We start from the raw sequence: 20,646 nt of genomic DNA on the forward strand, positions 1-20,646 counted from the left end.
TAAGGTAAGAAGAAAGCATGCCTCTTCATATTCCCTTATGTGTTTAATTTCTTTTTCCAGCTTATTTATTAACATGATTCAACTGATTGATATTTTAGATTAATCTGTACCACTGTACTACAAATAATACATTACAAAACTAAATCTTATTCAAAACTGAGATCTTTTAAGCATGACTGCCATTCCAAATAAATGGGCCATAAAGTTGACAGAGACAGCAGTGCCTCCATTCCCAGGAAACCTGTTTATATCTTGAAAGACACAAGGCTCTTCTGGGAAGAAAGACACAAGTGAGCCAGTTAGAGGGATGGTACAGACTGATTCAGACAGTTCAATCTAAACATAGCATCAAATTCTGGCACTTTGCTTCCTTAGTGACAATATAATTTAGATCCAGAATGGATCATTTAATATGGAAGGACATTGAGATACTTTCTGTCATGTATTATTTCAAATTTATACTTGGGATCTTGATACACGCCTAATATTTTCCAACTTTCTCTTGGATTGGCCCCAGTGAGAGATATTGAATCTAATTGTTCAATTCAAGAGTTGCAAAGCTCCCAGACTGACCTGAACATCCCCAAACTAAGACCTAAATTTGGGTCACTATTTTAACTTCCTTATTTACTCATATCGGCCAATTCTCTACAGATCCCCAAAGAATGGACCAACTCTACCACAATGCCAATGTACAATAAAAGTGATAGGACCAACCCAGCTAACTACATTTAAAAATTTTACTATGTAAAATCAATAAACTATATGCAAAACATCTCAACCAAAATTTGCTGACTCAATTGATCCAAGAAAAATATATAATGTATAATAACATTAGACCATATAAGTTTGATTAATGCAGTAATTTTCATTTGTATCAATATTATTTTTGTATCAAAATGAATGACACTCAGACACCACATGATCCGTGCAATGATATTGATGTATGTTTGAAAATTTAAAAAAAATTACACAAAAAAATAACCAAGGCCAGGTTTTTCTACTGTAGTCCAATATCTCACTCTTTGCCACTTTTCTGCAAAGTATGTCAGTCCATCAAAGGTTCCTTCTGTTGCATTTATAAAATTGAAAGCATTTAATCTTTCAGGAAGAGTTTGGGTGCAAACTAGAAACCTCCTCCATCAATCACTAGCTTCTGTAATTATGATAATGCAATGCAGATGTAATGTTTGATGAAGAATTGACTGATCAAATCCCAAACACTAAACGAGTCAAACAAGGGTGCAATCTGCCCCCTATTTAATTTGTACATCAATGATATTGTCCAGATCTTTTCCGAATTCCATCCTCTCACTTTAGCTAGCAAACCAATTTCTATTTTTTTAAAAAAAATGCTGATGTATGCTTTATATGCTGCTGATGCTGTTATTCTCTCTGTGTACCAAATGGAAATTTGATCCAACCTCCATGTATTCGCATTTCATTGTTAAGTCTGAAATGCTGGAACTCAATTACTCAAAAAACAAGCTAGTGGTACAGTAGAACCTCTGGTCATGAAAGCTTCTGACCACGGCCAAATTGGGTTCTGACCAAAAAATTTCACATTTTTTTTTCACGGCTAATTTTCCCTTCCACATCATTTTTTTCTAAGTGTCAAATTTCCAAAATTAGGTTTGGGTTACAACCAAATTGGGTTGCGACCAAAGTTATGGAACAAATGATGGTCATGACCAGAGGTTCTACTGTATTATTAAAGGCATTCAACCACAATTGGACAATTGATAGCTATCCAACTGAGCATATGAAACATTTAAGTATCTAGGCATGTATTTCTATCGTCATCATCTTCAAATTTCTGCATGCCCAAACAGCATCTAATGCCATAATTAGATACATAAGCTGAAGGGGCAATGGCTATAATTCTGTACCCCCCCAGTATTCAAAGCCATTGAAGCCCAAGTACTGAGACTTTTACTGTATGGTGCCTAATGCTGTGCATACCCATACGGATAGTCCTTAACTTACAATCATTCATTTTGCAACTGTACCCAATGACAACACCACTAATCAAAGGGACTTATGACCTCTGACTGACTACAGTACTTCCATGGTCACATGAACAAAAATTGGGACCTTTGCAATCTGCTCAACCTTACGGCTTCATTGCAAGATTGCTGCAAATGAAATAAACAAAACGTTAAAAAGTTATGATGGTTATGTACTTATCAAGCACATCTAAATTATATTAAAGTAACCAAAATATATTTACAATCCTCAAGGCATGCCACAACTTTTGAATACCCGTTTGGAAATTGAAAAATCTGACACACACTATGTAGCACCTCCCCTCAGCCTCTCTCCCTTCCCATCCCGTCCCAGTGGTTCCCCATAGGCCTTGGGCTGGCTTCCTACCCCACTATGTCTGACACCCTCTTCCCCATCTCCATCTTGGATCAGTCACTTACCTTTTCAGTAAATCTTTGGGAAGTAGTCACCCACTGTGTAGCCTTCCTACATAGATAAGACAATATGGTGCTGTTTTAGAAGTAGGTGCCATTTTGTGAGCAGCTTCAATGAGTTGTGGCTGTTTCAAAACAGCGTTCACTTCCGGGATGATGCCACATGGCCTTCAGGGATGCCAAGGGGTGGAGCAGCTAGTTTTCCTTCTTGAACATCATCTCTGGAGCACTGGACCTCACATTTGAGAAGGAGAACGAGCAACTCCACCAAACAGCCTCCCTCTACAGTGAAGGCCACATGGTGCCATCGCAGAAGTGGGCACCATTTTGAAGCTGCTGCAATTATTTATTTATTTATTTTATTTTTATTTATTATTTAGTTGTTATTTTTATTTATTTATTTATTTGTCAATTGCTTACAAGATAATAGGTATAAGTAAAAACATAGTTATGAATACATGGATACATATAAGAAAAATAAAAAAATATATAAAAGAAACAATAGGACAGGGACGTTGGTGCGCTTATGCACACCCCCTTTAACTGTGTCTGCTCCAAAATGGTGCCCCCTTTTGGGACAGCACCATGTGGCCTCGATTGTATAAGGAGGCTGAAGGATGGAGTGGCTGGCTCTCCTTCTAGAACACAATCTTCAAAGTCCCTTGACCACCTTATACAACTTTGGATTCTCATCTTGTACACAATAGATCAGAATAAAGTTTTGTACCATTCAACTTCCTACATACTTTTAGTTAAATGCTTTACTGTTGAAATAAGTTATTTTCTTCATTAAGATAAAAATATTACCTAAAATATGCAAGCTATTATATTCAATAAACACCCATACAGATATCCTCAACTAAATTCCAACTTAAAGTCATAACTTCAATTAAAACGTATTAATCATACTTTGGTTGATTATATTTTCTTTAAAAAAAAAATCCCCGCGTAACTCAGAACCTTGAGACAAGAAAGCAATTGGAAGGGTTTTCTTTTCTTTAGCTTCTAAAGGAAGTGCCAAGTTTCCTAATTTGCTATAAACTTCCTCATTCCAACACCCCTCCCTCCCAAATCTACTGCAGTACACACTGTACTTATCGGTGTACAAAGAAGAATGAGCAAGTCATGTCTTTGGGAAAAAAAACAGGGACACGTTCTGTTGCCTCTGTCTGTGTGCATGACATGTGCTTTCATGATTTAATTTTTAATACTGTACACATAAAAACTATTGAAATTTTTTGATCAGCTAGCCGTTGACCACAAGAGGGTGTGACTCTCAGTGGTGTGACAGCAAATGACTTTTTCTTCTTACAGGACTAAACATAACAGAACCTGATTTTGTTACCTAGGGAGCCATTATCAATATTTCTGGTTCAAATTGCCTGATAACCAGGCTGATTTACAACAACTCAGTACATAATACTGTATTTGGGTTAGCCAAATGCATGGCTTATTATGGGATGAAGCAGAATACAGCATTTCCCTCCAGGATTTCTTTGATTTCTGCACTGTCTTCTATCATTTTACACTTGCTTCTGCTGATGGATTTCAGATTCTAATAAACAAGAGATAAGGTTGAAATCTGCACATTCTTTAAGTCAGCAGTTGTTAAACGTCACCTTAGTGAATCATGAGAGATTAAATTAAATTAATTTGCAAGGAGAAAGGCAAGGGAAGGCTCAGTCTGGTGTTTTGCAGTGGGTTGATTGGGGGCTTAAAATGAAGAGGAAAACGACAAAATGTTTCTTGATTTTGCTGCTGTTGTTTTTCTGCTTCCCTTTCAGCAGGGATCAGAAAAATCACCAAACACTCCCATTTGGGGAATGTGAGATGAGAACCCTTCATAAGTGAAATGGAAATACTTATCACAAAATGAAACAATACACAGTATCAACTTACACTGTAGCTGAGCAGTTATAAATAATCTCCTATTTCTCACATTGCTGATATTGTGAGAACACAGACTATCAGAGCTAATTTTGTTGCCACAAAATCCTCAAATGGATCTTTTCTTGGCAACAGAAAGCACTCAGAAGTCTGGATCAATAACACATTATCACTATAGTTACTGGGCTATTTCTTATCCTTATGCCACAGTAATTCAACATACACTCAGTAAGCAAAAGATAAAGAGAACATCAAGGGGATTTGGAATCCTTTATGGGGGATTTTTAAAAATATGCAAATAACTGTATTTTTCCTAAGATTGAGGAGCTAAAGGTGCTCTGTTGCATGCAGTAATTAGAATTTTAGTTTGATCGTATGCTTATACGCACAACACATGATGTGTCATGCAAAGTAATCTTACAATATTACTTTGCATATATTTTTGAAATTCAGTGAATTACCTTAGTGATGGCTAACCTTTTCAGCACTGAGTGCCCAAAGCGTGTGTGCATCCCCAAAATGCAATATGTGCGCATCCCCACGCATGTGTGTACACTGTGCATGCGTGTACACCCTGTGCATGGGCCATGCCCCATGCAAGCGCATGCCCTGCCCCTGCGCATGAGTGCACATTCCCCCATGCATGAGTGTGCCCATGCATGCACCCTACCCCATATATGCACCCCACCCCCGCACATGTGAGGCAAAGACCCAAAGGCCTGCTGGCTGATTGGAGGCGGCGCGAATGCACGGCAAAGCTGAGCTGAGGCAACGGCTCGTGTTCCCACAGAGAAGGCTCTGCGTGCCACCTCTGGCACATGTGCCATAGGTTCGTTATTATGGACCTAAGGCAATAAAATAGATTATGATGCATGTCACTCAGTTTCTTATCAGGCTGATATCAGCACTTTTTTGCTTTTCAAAATATTTTTGTCTTCATTCTCTACTTATCCTTCTTCTTTCATCTCCGTAGTCTTTTGTCCCCTATTTACATGTTTTTTTCCAGTCCTCAAAATGCCCGAGGCTTGATTCTCTGAAACGCTGAAATCCTCTTCATCATAATTCAGTATTTATAGAACTATGAACTGCAATACTGTGGCTCACAAGACAAACAAGAGAGATTAATAGAGAGCACTTTAAAAGTGGATAGTTAACAAGTGATTGCAACACATCCAAATGTATTTGGCTGTCTATGCCTTTTTAATTAAGAAAAATATAAACATCCACTTGAACAAGTGTATGAGCAGACACACCGGTCTATGTATACAGCAGTTGTGGGATTCAAATTTTTTACTACCAGTTCTGTGGGTGTGGCTTGGTGGGCATGGCTTGGTGGGCGTGGCTTGGTGGGCATGGCAGGGGAAGGTTACTGCAAAATCCCCATTCCCTCCCCCCCACTAACCTGCTTTCCAGCTCTGTTCTCCTGTGCAGGGCAACAAAAGAAGACCTAGCCGATTAGCTGGGACTTGGGAGGCAGAGAATAGATGGGGGCGGGGCCAGTCAGAGGTAGCATTTGCCGGTTCTACGAACTACTCAAAATTTCTGCTACCGGTTCTCCAGAACTGGTCAGAACCTGCTGAGTACCACCTCTGATGTACAGGTAGTCCTTGACTTGCTAGAGTTTGTTTAGTGACCATTCAAAGTTACAATGGCACTGAAAAAAAGGATTGATGACTGTTTTTCATAGTTAGCTTTTCCAGGATCCCCATGATCATGTGATCAAAATTCAGGCGCTTGGCAACTGGTTCATATTTATGACCATTGCTATGTCCCAAGATCATGTGATCACTTTTTGCAACCTTCTGACAAGCAAAGCCAATGGGGAAGCCAGATTCACTTAACAACCAGGTTACTAACTTATTTACTGCAGTGAGCCACTTAACAACCGAGGCAAGCAAGGTTGTAAAATGGGGCAAAATTCACTTAATAGATATCTCAACAGAAATTTTGGGCTCGATCGTGGTCATGCATTGAGGACTGCATTTTCTCATACATATAGGACAATATAAGGAATGTGCTTCATCCATATCCAGTGGAGCTGACCAGTGCCACTATTACTCACTTAACTCAAGAAAAATAATGCAGGAGAAATATGACATTGGTTAGGACAAGCAAAATATTCCCCTCCTTAAAATACCTTTTAAGGTGATTGAATCATTAGTGAGGAAATAGTTACGTACAATGAAAGGATTTGACAATGGAAGAATGAGATGGCAAAATTAACAGCTTTTATTAGAGAAAAGACATTAAATTAATGCTGACTGGAAACCCCTTTTGGACTTTTTGTGTGAAACAAAAATGAAAGTTATGATGTAAACGTAGAGTATGAAGTTCATATAAATTTATACCTATATCTGTTGCAAAAGAAAACAGGAAGTCATTTTTTTTCTATTTCTTTTTCTTTCTGTAATTTTGGCATTGTTCTTTTGCTCTTTACTTTTTTCTATCTTCAGAAGTTTTTCTTAGTTTTTATCTCTACTAAAGTTTTAATATATCTTTAAAATTAATCTTTAAGGATTTAAAACACTATGAAAATTATGAAGAGCTATTGAAGGAAAGTTAATAATCAAATTATTTTCCTTCAGTGACTTCATAAATTTTACAATTTAAAGAAATCGGTTGTGTCCTAGATGCTATACTTTCAGGGAGAATAAAAACCAGTTTTCATAAACAGAGGACAAAATACAATGTATTTAAAAGTTTTCAAACAGGATGGTGTAATGGATTGCTGCACTGAGCAGGAAGTTGAACTGGCTGGTTACCTCCAACAGAGACACAGTATTCAATTATTGGCTTCATTTGATTCAAAAATATTGTATTTATAAATAGACAATAAAATGTTTTTCAACAGGACTGCTATTAAAAGTGAACATTGGAAATGAAAAAAAAAATCTCCTTCCAAATTCTACTATTGCCTCTAAAAGATAAATTCTCCATGATTTTTTTTAATATTTGAGTGCTGTTTTTACACAGCTACCTAACCTGCAAATTAATTTATACTTACAACCGATTGCAGGCTGAACATGAGCAGAAACTGTACCATTCAAACAAGGTACAGTGCAGTCAGGTTCTTCTACTTACACTATTAAAGGATTTTATCTTCCCAACTGGATTGTCTGATATTCCTTATAGTTTACACTAACGTGATGTTCTAAACCAGTATTGGTTAAGATTTTGTGGAACCTAATATTTTTTCCTCCATACAGTTTGAGTTTACCTCAGTTCCTTCTAAGCTAAGCCATGGTAACTGGAATATTTTTATTTAGAATGCAAAAATGTAAGGAGAGGGACAACTTTATTGTTTGTAATAATAGTTTTTAATACGTTAGCCATGTCAGTAATATTTTTAAAAATATGAACTTTTGAACAACAATCTTAACAATGTAGATTTATTGAATGCGAGGCAACCAACATTATAAATAAATACAAATCTAATATTTTATTTAGTTTTAAGGAGTTAATGTGCATTGATATTACTAATGTAACTTGCTGTGTATGTTTATCTTAAAATTATTTTTGCTTGCAAAAATAGCTTTATCTTGGTCTCCACTTAATATCTTTGACACCATGAAAATGTCTTTTCAGGGCATGACTATCAGCCCATTCAGAATCTAAAAATGAATCATCATCATTTTCTTCCAATTTCTGAAAAACATGAAAAGAAAATGAATTATATATTGCACATAAAATGTAACTATCTTGTTTTCAATAGAGTAACACAGCACAACACCTGATACCTTGAGTTCTTCTTGCCTTCTGTGATAAAAAAGAATCATCTGTTTATGTTCTTCACTACTTATGACAGGCTCACGTGCTGGAGCTCCTTGTCCTTTCTGGGAACAATAACAGAAGTTAATCTATTTCAACCTGCCTTAATCTGACAATGGAATACCTATTGTTATGATGAATAAAATGTCATGAGAGACAGAGACATTAGTCCCTCTACAGCAGGAATAGGCAACATACAATTCCAGATTGCAATGTCACTATGGTGGATGATGAAGAATTGCAGAGGCTGTAATTCAGCCACACACGGAGTGAATCGGGGTTCTTTTACTTTACAAAGGGTAGTTTCTCTGTACTGGAACAGAGGGACAGGTTGCCCTAATGTTTTTAGTGCAGAGGTATGATGATCCTACAATCATTTTTATAGCTATAAATGAGGTCTGCCTTGTTTTTGAACATCATGCTTACCTGTGTGAAGTTAAAAAATATAAAATACAATAAAATCTCAAATATAATAAATCTGGCGAAATGTTGCTTTGGCTGAGTGTAAACCTATATAAAAACTCTCACTTTGCTCTTATGTCACAAATACTTACTTTTTGTATTTTGATAATGATTTTTGTTTTCTCATTTTTCCCAACATAGTCAGAGAGCTGGTTTGTTCTTTTCAGTTCCTTTGCTGCCCACCACAGCTGGGCCTCCGGTTCTTCAACAATCTCAAGGGCAGCCTGTAACAAACTGAGCTTTACAACAGGCAGAATCTAAGGGAACACGAGCAGATGGCTGCTCACAATATACTTCCTTCCTTGTACTACTCTTCATAGCCTTTAAATCTGCTCTGAATGGTTAAAGGATTCCTTAGAACATTGTTGAGATCTATATAAGGGACCTCAAAAAGAGAAAGGCTCATCTACTATTCAATTACTAAAAATCGCCAGTAACTAAAATGGACTTTATTAACACAGATCAGAACTTACAAAGTTTCCGTTTGCAGAGTGCTGGGAGCAACAATTTTAACTTATCAGTTAATTAACTCTTAGTGAAAGAAATATAAGGACTTAAAAATGCACAGTGATGAGGGGTGGCATCATCAGTTTTTTCAATAAAATATCCAGCTTTAATCTTTGACTTCCAAGTCTAATACATAACTCTTTTTAAGATATTTTTTTTCAACAGTTACAATTAACAAGTGGAAGTAACAGAATTTACTTTCTTGCAATGATGAAATATCAAGGGAAAACGTCTTTTTAAAGTGTAAATATATAGCACTATGTAAAAAATTTATATATTGTACAGCAGTATAATAAACACATAGTTAATGAACAAATTACATTTTCCAAACATCTCTGTAGGAAGAACAATATTTTTAAAAAATAAAAACCAGAAAATCAAAACTAACACTTACTTGAGTTCCTGACAGATCTTCTTTATTTTCAAACTCCATTCTAATTGGGTCATATGGAGGGAGGCCCATTGGATACACAATCATTACAGCTCCTCGGAGCTGGTCGAGTGCATCTTTTACCATACAGGTAGTAACGCATACATTGGCTTCCACTTGTTTCTGCAATACAGAGATAAATAATAAATAATAAAGATAATAAAGAGTAGCTTTTTCTCTGGTAATATCACACTACTAACGAGAGCATACAAAACATTTGCTAGACCAATATTTGAATACAGCTCATCAGTCTGGAACCCACATTACGTATCTGATATTAACACAGGTGAGAAAGTCCAGAAATATTTCACAAGAAGAGTTCTCCACTCCTCTACTCGTTGTAGAATACCTTATGCCACCAGACTTGAAATTCTAGACCTAGAAAACCTTGAATTACGCCGTCTTCGGTCTGATCTAAGTATGGTAGATAAAATCATACATTGCAATGTCCTACCTGCAAATGAATACTTCAGCTTCAATCGTAACAATACAAGAGCACACAATGGATACAAACTCAAGGTTAACCACACCAAACTTTGATTGCAGGAAATACGACTTCAGCAACAGAGTGGTCAATGTCTGGAATACTCTACCTGACTCTGTGGTTTCTTCCCCAAACCCCAAAAACTTTAACCTTAGACTGTCTACTATTGACCTCATACCTTTCCTAAGAGGTCTGTAGGGGGCGTGCATAAGCGCACCAACGTGCCTACCGTCCCTGTCCTACTGTTTCTTTTATTTTTCTTATATGTACCCATTTCATGTATTCATAACTATGTATATACTTATACCTATTATCTTGTAAGCGATTGACAAATAAAAATAAATAAATAAAAATAAAATAGAAACAACTTAAACAAAAAAGAAGGTTCTTGGGGTCCTAGTGGACAATCACTTAAATATGAGCCAGCAGTGTGCCACAGCTGCCAAAAAAAAAGGACACACAGTTCTAGGCTGCATTAGCAGAGGGACAGAAGTGTCACATGAAGTGTTAATACCACTTTATAATGCCTTGGTAAGGCCACACTTGGAATACTGCATCCAGTTTTGGTCGCTACAATGTAACAAAGATGTTGAGACTCTGGAAAGACCGCAGAAAAGAGCGACAAAGATGATTAGGGGATTGGAGGCTAAAACATATAAAGAACAGGAATTGGGTAGGGATGACATGATAGCAGTGTTCCAATATTTAAGGGGCTGCCACAAAGAAGAGGGAGTCAAGCTATTCTCCAAAGCACCTGAGGGCAGGACAAGAAGCAATGGATGGAAACTAATCAAGGAGAGAACCTAGAACTAAGGAGAAATTTCCTAACAGTTAGAGCAATTAATCAGTGGAACAGCTTGCCTCTAGAAGTTGTGAATGCTCCAACACCGGAAGTTTTAAAGAAGAGACTGGACAACATTTGTCTGAAATGGTACAGGATTCCTGCCTTAGCAGGGGGTTGGACTAGAACACCTCTGAGGTCCCTTCCAACTGTTATTGTGTTATTCTGTAAAATGAATAAACTAATACACTATGGAAGAAAGAATTCTTCCTCTGAAATCTACAATCAGACAGCACAGTTAAATAACAAAAGTCAAATAACAAAAAATATTGTTCCCATTTTTAGAATAACATTTCTCTGTCTATTGCTATTATCTACTACCAATTTATCATCTATTCAGAATTATTTATATTAAACATTTTTGTTAAAGCGTGGATCACCTATTGTGTACCTGTGTACCTGATTTTTCCTATCTAAGTGTTGAACATTACATTTATCACTGCGTAATATTCACTGAATAGCACCCAGTTTTCAAGAATTTCAAGTTTCTTTTGAACTATGAACCTGTCTTTCAAATGTTAGCTTCATGAAACAGCTTATTCCCAAATTGTTGGAACTCAGAAAAGCTGAAAAAACATGTCTATTGTGATAGGTATTCAGGAGTAAAAAGTAGAACTGGATTGCCTTTTTGTTTTAGGTGGCTTTTAATTCTGGTTAATTTTTAAGTTTGAAGTGACAAATTTTAATGGGCATTGAAGCATGTTCGGCTTTTTATTATTATGGGTTTTATTGTACTATACTTAAGAGTTTACGTGATTATACAGTATCTACATTATGCAATAGTCAAATAAATAAATAACAAGTCTGGTTCTTTAAAAAATATTTTACATCACATTAGGTATGAATCCAAAGATGTGGTTGTTTAATCAAGAAAGTGCAATTAAATAAATACAAGCTTACTTCAATTAGTGGTTTGTTTTAGAATCAGACTCCCTGCTATTCTTTGAACAGCCTAAGAACAATTGTCTCTGATAGCCTAGAGATGCTGGCTCATAAATTATATTTCACCAATAATATTGTACGTTACCTTAGAAATCACTGCCTTTGCTTCTTCTACGGTTGCTTTTAAAACTTGTTTCATTTTCTCATTTGGAGCTTAAAAAAGAAATATGCAGATGATAGTAAACAATATTATATAACTATGGAAGTAATATAAATACTATTTTGTATTGAAATGGCCTCTAAATTAAAAATCAGCTATTGTGATTAAACATCAGATATTATCTTAAACTCTATCCAATATGAAAAGATCACAAAATCCAGTGATTTACAGATATTCACATTAGAAAACTTAAGTGTGTGGAATTGGCCCAAGTGAGCCAACAATAAAGTGTTTGATCAAGGATGTTAAACAGAAAAATTCATGTCTATTCAGGAATAAATCTCAGCAGGGATTAGATCTAATTTACCCCCCCCCCCCAAAAAAAGAGCACAGCATGATATTGGAGCCAGAGGTAACAAAGAATAAGGGTTAAACAAAGGAAAGAGAGCTTACACAGCAATAAAAAAATGCAAACAGTAGCAGGCTCTGTTGAGTAATTTAGCCCCATATAAACACTTCATTTGTCAATATACACTGCTCAAAAAAATAAAGGGAACACAAAAATAAGACATCCTAGATCTGAATGAATGATATATTCTTATTAAATACTTTGTTCATTACATAGTTGAATGTGCTGACAACAAAATCACACAAAAATTATCAATGGAAATCAAATTTAGCAACCCATGGAGGTCTGGATTTGGAGTTACACTCAAAATTAAAGTGGAAAAAAACACTACAGCTGATCCAACTTTGATGTAATGTCCTTAAAACAAGTCAAAATGAGTAGTGTGTGTGGCCTCCATGTGCCCGTATGACCTCCCTACAACGCCTGGGCATGCTCCTGATGAGGTGGCGAATGGTCTCCTGAGGGATCTCCTCCCACACCTGGACTAAAGCATCCCCCAACTCCTGGACTGTCTGTGGTGCAACATGGCGTTGGTGGATGGAGCGAGACATGATGTCCCAGATGTGCTCAATTGGATTCAGGTCTGGGGAACAGGCGGGCCAGTCCATAGCATCAATGCCTTCGTCTTGCAGGAACTGCTGACACACTCCAGCCACATGAGGTCTAGCATTGTCTTGCATTAGGAGGAACCCAGGGCCAACTGCACCAGCATATGGTCTCACAAGGGGTCTGAGGATCTCATCTCGGTACCTAATGGCAGTCAGGCTACCTCTGGCGAGCACATGGAGGGCTGTGCGGCCCCCTAAAGAAATGCCACCCTACACCATTACTGACCCACTGGCAAACCGGTCATGCTGGAGGATGTTGCAGGCAGCAGAACGTTCTCCACGGCGTCTCCAGACCCTGTCATGTCTGTCACATGTGCTCAGTGTGAACCTGCTTTCATCTGTGAAGAGCACAGGGCGCCAGTGGCAAATTTGCCAATCTTGGTGTTCTCTGGCAAATGTCAAACGTCCTGCACGGTGTTCGGCTGTAAGCATAACTCCCACCTGTGGACGTCGGGCCCTCATACCACCCTCATGGAGTCTGTTTCTGACTGTTTGAGCAGCCACATGCACATTTGTGGCCGCTGGAGGTCATTTTGCAGGGCTCTGGCAGTGCTCCTCCTGTCCCTCCTTGCACAAAGGCGGAGGTAGTGGTCCTGATGCTGGGTTGTTGCCCTCCTACGGCCTCCTCCATGTCTCCTGATGTACTGGCCAGTCTCCTGGTAGCGCCTCCATGCTCTGGACACTACACTGACAAACACAGCAAACCTTCTTGCCCCAGCTCCCATTGATGTGCCATCCTGGATGAGCTGCACTACCTGAGCCACTTGTGTGAGTTGTAGACTCCGTCTCATGCTACCACTAGGGTGAAAGCACCGCCAGCATTCAAAAGTGACCAAACCATCAGCCAGAAAGCATAGGAACTGAGAAGTGGTCTGTGGTCACCACCTGCAGAACCACTCATTTATTGGGGATGTCTTGCTAACTGCCTATGCTTTCCAGCTGTTGTCCATTCCATTTGCACAACAGCATGTGAAATTGATTGTCAATCAGTGTTGCTACCTAAGTGGACAGTTTGATTTCACAGAAGTGTGACTGACTTGGAGTTACATTGTGTTGTTTAAGTGTTCCCTTTATTTTTTTTTGAGCAGTGTATATAGCTTATTAAAGAAATACATGTGCAGTGGGATATATTTAATAGAAAAAGCAATGTAATGCCATCTTACCTAGCACAGCACAGATCTTACAAGCTTTGTAGGAGGATGGTACCAAAATAAGACACATATATAAGCCTCAGATGGCAAGAGGGATGGAAAAGGGGAACAGACCAGTAGTAAGTATGCCAAGTAGTTTAATATCGTTATTAACAAGAATGTGAGTGAAGTCCCACATTCCTCTCTTTTCCACAGAGAAGCACCGACACAAAAGCCCTGAGCCACTGACTGAATCTTTGCAAAGGAGAGCAGGGCTGTCCTTCTTCAACAAAGGGAATCAATTCTTTATTATCACTTTTTCTGAATTGCTAGGATGGGAGAAATAGGAGGAAGATGGCAAATGACAGGTGAGGGATGAGAGGGATACATACAACAACTGTACCTTGGAATCTTATGGCTTGCCTACCTCATTAAAATATAGGCCCCAGGATTAATGGAAATGGGAAAAGCAGAATGAAATACTAAAAATGGTGCAATATATTAAGTCAATAAAATCATGAAAATGCTCTCTGGAATAATTGGGTTTTAATTATTTAATATCTTCCAAAAAAGCCAGTAGGGAGGGGGCAAGTTGATCTCTAAAAGGAGGCCATTCCAAAGCAGCCACTTTGCTAGAGAGAAGCAGTGCCACCAAGCTCCAGCTCCTCTCACCTTCGAAGTATGGAATCATTAGCAGCGGTTTCCTGTAAGATCTAAAACAGGGGTCACCAACCTTTCGGACCCCAGGGACCACTAAATTCATAATTTTCAATCCCGCAGACCACTAATACGATCTGCCTAATGATCGGTTGGGTGGGCGTGGCTAGGCGATCATGTGACTGGGTGGGCGTGGCCAACTCGCTGTCACTCACATTGAGGGGCACCTCTCCAGCCTCTGCTCAGCTCTCCCCTCCCAGTCACTCTTCACCTACCCACCCGGGCTCCTTAGGGCCCCAACAGGAAGCAGTTGTTGGAGCTAAGCAGTCTCCACGAGAAAGAGTTGTGCCAAAACAGCTGGCTCAGTTTAAATTGGATCTGACAGAGAAGGAGGCTCAGCAGAAGCACCACACTGAGGACTATGAGCATAGACTTTCCAAGCGGAGGGAAGACCTGTGGGAGTGCAAGGCCAGGTACCGGTGCCTGGAGCTCAGTGGGCTGAGATGGTCAGCCAGTTCCAGGCCATGATGCAGTCCCACTGGAAGAAGGCCCTCCGGCTCTTGGCCAATCTTTGCCTTTCCCTCTAGCCTTCGCCCAAAGCCCTGCACCGGGAGGCTGAAGCAGATCCTAAGTTGGAATTTCTGCCCCCCTCCGACCCGCACAAAAAGATCCTGAAGAGGGACACTCTCTGCAGCAACACAAACGTTCATTGTATGTATCCGGCCCAGGGGGCCTAGTTTGAGGACCCCTGATTGAGTGCAATATAAAAAATGCAAATAATTTTTCTGTGGACCACCAACATTTTCTTGTGGATCTACAATGGTGGATGGACCACCAGTTGGTGACCACTGATCTAAAAGGTACTTGGGAGAAGATTGCCCTGAAGATACTCAGATGAAGGGATTTAATGTTTAAATCGTTTCAGAACCTTGAATTGCATTCTGAAATATAGCACCAAAAGTCTAAAGAGCATTTTTCCTTTCTTTGCAACACTGAATTTTAGAAACATGTTTTAAGTTGTGCTGCTAGCTGAGCTTTCTTGCACACAGGGCATATAATGTTATCTATCATTGATATTTATTAATCAAAATTTGAAAGTATACAATATGACAATATTTTTTTATAAAATTTGGCAAGATATTTTTATATGCAAAAAGTTATGTACTCATATATATATTTATTTACCATGACCATTTCTTCGTCCAATGTCATCTTTTTTAAATGTGCTTCCACCACTGGGAATACATTTTTTTGCCCATTCATCTGTCAGTTTCAGCTCTTCAATTTGTTCATCTGTCAGACCTTGCATGTTAGGAGGTAAGAAAATACCGTGTTCTGCCAGCGATTCCATTTCTTTCAAAAGAACAAAGAGTGGGACATGGAGATGTTACATAAAATGTCCTTTAACCATTGTTATTGTTAAAATAAAGTACCACTGCAGCAGTATAACAAATTCTGCAATCTATTTAATATTATTAGAATATATTACAAATTTCTCAGAGGACACGGTCATACTTAAAAAAGATTATAATCCGTTCCTATTTGAATACACCGTAAATATTGCTAAAATATATATTTAGAAAAAGATAGCAGTTAATAACAGACTGAAAGAAAGCACAAAATGTACCACAACAGTAATCCATGAAGAGAAATTTTAGAAAAATGTACAACCAGCAGAATTGGTTGAGTAGTTTCCAATATTCAGAAAGTTCATCTGTGACATGAACTTAGTGTGTTGGCTATAAAGAGTAAGCAAAAAGAGGATTCAGAATAGCCCAGAGTTGCGAATTAATACAATAAATTATTTGTATTAAATTATAATAAATATAATTATAATAATTATATTACTTATTATTTATTACATTTATTATTTATTATGTTTACATTATAACTATCGTATATTATATAATATATATTATTTAATAAATTATTATTAAATTGTTATATTTTTATCTAAGAAATTTAGGTAATAGGACAAAATAATAAATTGACATATTTAATACCTGCACAAAGACGTTGAACTTTGAGTCTTCCATTATAGATTTTGGTTACTTCCTGTGTTAAGTCTTCAATGGAAACCCTACCTGTTGTTTCTAGAAGAAACTGGCTCTCATCTCCATGCTTCACGTGAAGCAGAACCATTTCTGTTAAAGCAGAAACACAAGTGCATGGTAGATATTAATTATGAATTTATTCTAGCCTTGGCAGCCTGAAATTTAGACCCATGGCAGAGAATCATCAGGAGCCTCAGTGGCGCAGTGGTTAAGAGTGCAGTACTGCAAGCTACTCCTACTGCAATTTGGCAGATCGAATCCCACCAGGCTCAAGGTTGACTCAGCTTCCATCCTTCTGAGGTGGGTAAAATGAGGACCCAGATTGTTGGGGGCAATACGCTGACTCTGTAAACTACTTTGAGAGGGCTATAAAGCACTACAAAGCAGTATATAAGTCTAAGTGTTATTGCTATGTTTCCCCTTAGGCGTGGTGTGATTCCATTTGGTTAAATACAGCAACAATATGTAAATTTTGTTGAAAACAAAGCTTCTATTATTTATAACCCAGTACTCATTTATATAAGAATAAATATAAAAAAGTCAAAATTAAAAAAAAACAAAGCAAAAAGCAATATATAAACAATACAGAATCAAGGCTGGTGACAATATACATTAATATTACAAAACAGGCTCATTTTCCATTCTGGCCCAATATGTGGGGGAAGGGGGCTTAATCCAAAGGGCATATGCAGCAACAGTGAGGGCACATCTCTTAGATCCCATTAGATGGCATTGCTTTAGAAATGGGACCTTAAGCATACCCACCTTGGGTGATGGGAACAAACAACTGAGAAAAAGGCAGACCTGCAAATAACCCCATCCTATGTCACAGCACTCAGAAGCCAAAAGACTTTACAGAGGCATAATCTGATCCAAGGTTGCCATCCTCTACCCATGTCAGGCAACACCTAAGACCTCAGTGCAACTTTGCAGAACTTCAGACATAAGTCCACATTCCCATCAGGTCCCTATGACACAACAGGTTCTGATCCAACAAATTCTTTATCCATGCAAGAGAATAGCAGGATCATGTTATCATTGCACCTAGACAAAAATCATATCTGGTGTATGACTCCTCATATGTCTTCAATAACCTAGGTCAGGTCTGTTTCTGCCATGGTAGCCGTGAAGTCCCAAGCTGTTTCTGACTCTCTGCCTAGAGAAGGAAGATTGAAGTCCCACAAAATGGGAAGCCTTGGAAACTACGCTGTCAACCTGGAAACATCATCCAGCGGCTTGGCTAGAAAAGCAATCACGTAGTAAGGTGGCAATTGCATTTAATCCCAGAACACAATTCACCAATAGGATTTCACATCCAATTATCTGTGGAACAACACTCATGAATGTCAAAAGGTCTCCTAAATGACAAAATCTACCTCCTGCCTCTGTGCTGGGGTTGTAGCTAATGCCAGATACAAAACCCAGTTGGGCACTAAAGTAGAATTTGGGGCTAATTTTTAGAGAAACCCCAATTTTATTTATTAAACAACCTTTACAGTAGAATTAATAACATAATAGATCTTTTTAATTGCTGGAAAAAGTGAAGTGGAGCCTGGAATTCTTAGCTGTGCTTAAAGTAACAAGGTGCTAACAAGATAAGTGAAAGTATTAACTGCAAGAATGTGAGTTAGTTTTTGGATGTATATACGTATATTTAAAATATATATGAAGCATAAAAAATATACTTAACTAAAGGCTTCTGTTTTGCAGGTAGAAAAAAGTTATCTCATTGATCTTCCCACTCTAAATATTAAAATACACATTAACCGACCCAATCAACAGCAGTAATTTTGTCAAAGTATAATAATAACCAATAATGTGGGTAACATATTATAAGTAGAAAACAGCCAATCCAAGAGACAATCTACACTTTAAAGAGGTTCTTTAACCTCCACCCTATTTATGCTTTGTTCAATAAAATCATTCTGCTTTAATATAATGGAATCCTAGCCTCACCTTTAAAGAGAGACTTCTTTTGGAGGGATTTTCTACTAGAACATTTCTGAGAGGGTTACCCCTCACCCCAATTCTGTTCCAAACCAGATCTTGGTAATACATGCAAGGCAGGCCTTTTCATCCCTGATTAAATCATGGACGAGTGAAGTTTTATTAGAGAATGTGGCAATGAGAAGCAACAGTTGAGTACCAGGGCCTCCTTGGCTTTGATCACTGGGCAATGGGCAACTGTAATATGACACTGGCACTAAATACTGATGTATTCTCTGAGAATGGCAGCCCCAAGTTCCTACCATATCTCCCTTTCCCATCACCACCAAGATGTCATTGCCTGTCCACAGCAGGATCCCTGCCTCCAGAATACAACTTTGATAGCCCTGAACCTTGCAGCAGGTTTTGATAGCAACAATTGGTGCAATGTAAGTTAGAAGGTGTAGCATAACAGTTCTTCTTGGCACTGTCTTATAAGGTTAACTATTTTCCATTCCATGGTGAGTTCTCTGTGTGGTACTATAAAATTCTGCATTATTATCCAGAGTTTCCAAGATCTACATAAAAGTACAGAAGTTGTATCAAGACATATACCTTTACAGATTATAATCAATAAAGAATATTTGTAGCGCAGGATTAAAATGTGGGGTCCTTGGTGCTCTCTGAGTTGGATTGTTTTCTTACAAAGATTTCATTAGCTAAACTAGGTAATATTATCAGTACTGATGATGTTACCTAGTTTGGGTAATGAAATCTCTGTAAGAAAACAACCCAGTTCAAAGAGCACCAAGGACCCCCCCCCCCCCATTATAATCAACTCTCTCTCAAACAACCATTGCCTGATCTCAAACAGGCCACTGAACATTTTCTCATTGATCACAGTTTTGATTGAGTTCAGCATCAACAGACTTAGGGGCAGTTACAGTTAAAGTGATCCTCAGGGTAGACCAAGGGATAATAGTCAGCAAGAGTTCTTTCTAAATTGGTGCCCTTGCTGAAATACTTAGGTAAAAAGTGAACTTGTTTTCAGTTTTCAGTATTGATACTGAGGATTGAGGACAGTATCTGACACTACTTTTAAAGGCAGTTTAGAAATTCAAGAGGTGTAGAATGTGGGCATTATTTGTGATCTGCAAATCATCACGAGATATCTACAGACTAAAACTATATTAAACAATACAAAAATTAATGATACAACTAGAAACTGGACAAAGGGTTGTTTTTTAAAAAAATAAAGCTAAAATAGAACTGTTGTCATTGAAGTCTAGCTCACAAATGTATGAATCCTTTCCTCTCCAGCACCTAGTGCTTTCCACACAATAGGACTGAAAATTTAGCATATGAATATTGTTACAGAATTATTTGATAGTACAAAGTTGTAAAATCTATTTCCGATTCTGCAATGTAGGACATTCTGTGGCTTGTTCATCACCCTGGAATTTCAAGCTCCTCTATTAACCATGGCCTCAAACCCACTACCAGCTTATTTATTTTTTTATTTATTTTATTTGATTTGCCAATTGTTTACAAGATAATAAGTATAAGTGTATACATAGTTGTGAATACATGAAATGGGTACATATAAGAAAAATAAAAGAATAAGAGAAACAATTCTGGTTCATAAATGATTTATCTGGATTTATCAAACGCATCTGCCACAACAGTTGAGGAAATAAGTAAAAGCGAAAGATAAAGAGCTCGAGAAAGGGCGAAGAATGTACTGTAGTCTGTATCCATGGCAACCAACAGACGCAGTGGCTTCCCGAACAACGGAACCTTCTCGATCACCCCCAACAGCCAAGATGGAAACATTTCTCACCTGGATCGGTCAACCTATAACTAGGCCTGGAGACCGAACTTCCCCTCTAGCCCACCAGAAACGCGGCGATAGCGGGACTCGCAGATCCCTGCCCGCTGCGCCAAAGGCTACCCTTGACCCAGGAAGCCTTCGTCCTGAAAGCCAACCATAGAGAGGAGCTCGGCGAAGAACCGCAACTTCC

The 20,646-nt window shown here is 38.1% G+C and overlaps 1 protein-coding gene across 2 annotated transcripts; it reads right to left on the reverse strand.

Annotated features, from left to right (window-relative positions):
- Positions 1-7,601: 7,601 nt before the first annotated feature.
- CFAP298 (cilia and flagella associated protein 298) lies at positions 7,602-20,585 on the reverse strand. Of its 2 annotated transcripts, XM_026664163.2 has the most exons (8): positions 20,466-20,585; positions 16,649-16,789; positions 15,831-15,998; positions 11,827-11,894; positions 9,439-9,597; positions 8,630-8,761; positions 8,045-8,140; positions 7,602-7,952 (listed from the first exon to the last, which is right to left on the reverse strand). In XM_026664163.2, the coding sequence occupies exons 2-8, from the start codon at positions 16,785-16,787 to the stop codon at positions 7,842-7,844; spliced, it is 873 nt and encodes a 290-aa protein (XP_026519948.1). In that variant the 5' UTR covers positions 16,788-16,789; positions 20,466-20,585; the 3' UTR covers positions 7,602-7,841. The 2 variants fall into 2 exon arrangements, with proteins under 2 accessions (XP_026519948.1, XP_087822819.1); XM_087966693.1 differs by lacking the exon at positions 16,649-16,789.
- Positions 20,586-20,646: the final 61 nt, after the last annotated feature.

This window comes from Notechis scutatus, chromosome 5 (genome assembly GCF_049901735.1).
Source record: "Notechis scutatus isolate UNSWTSFEM ecotype Mainland chromosome 5, rNotScu1.2, whole genome shotgun sequence".
Lineage (NCBI taxonomy): Eukaryota > Metazoa > Chordata > Lepidosauria > Squamata > Elapidae > Notechis > Notechis scutatus.

Bases quoted from the DNA above. Each gene is read 5' to 3' on its own strand.
- CFAP298 (XM_026664163.2), bottom strand. From the start codon at position 16,787: ATGGTTCTGCTTCACGTGAAGCATGGAGATGAGAGCCAGTTTCTTCTA. The intron at 15,999-16,648 runs GTATTAAATATG...TTCTTTTGAAAG, and splicing joins AGTTCAACGTCTTTGTGCAG to AAATGGAATCGCTGGCAGAA. The intron at 11,895-15,830 runs GTAAATAAATAT...TTCTTTTTTAAG, and splicing joins TGGACGAAGAAATGGTCATG to CTCCAAATGAGAAAATGAAA.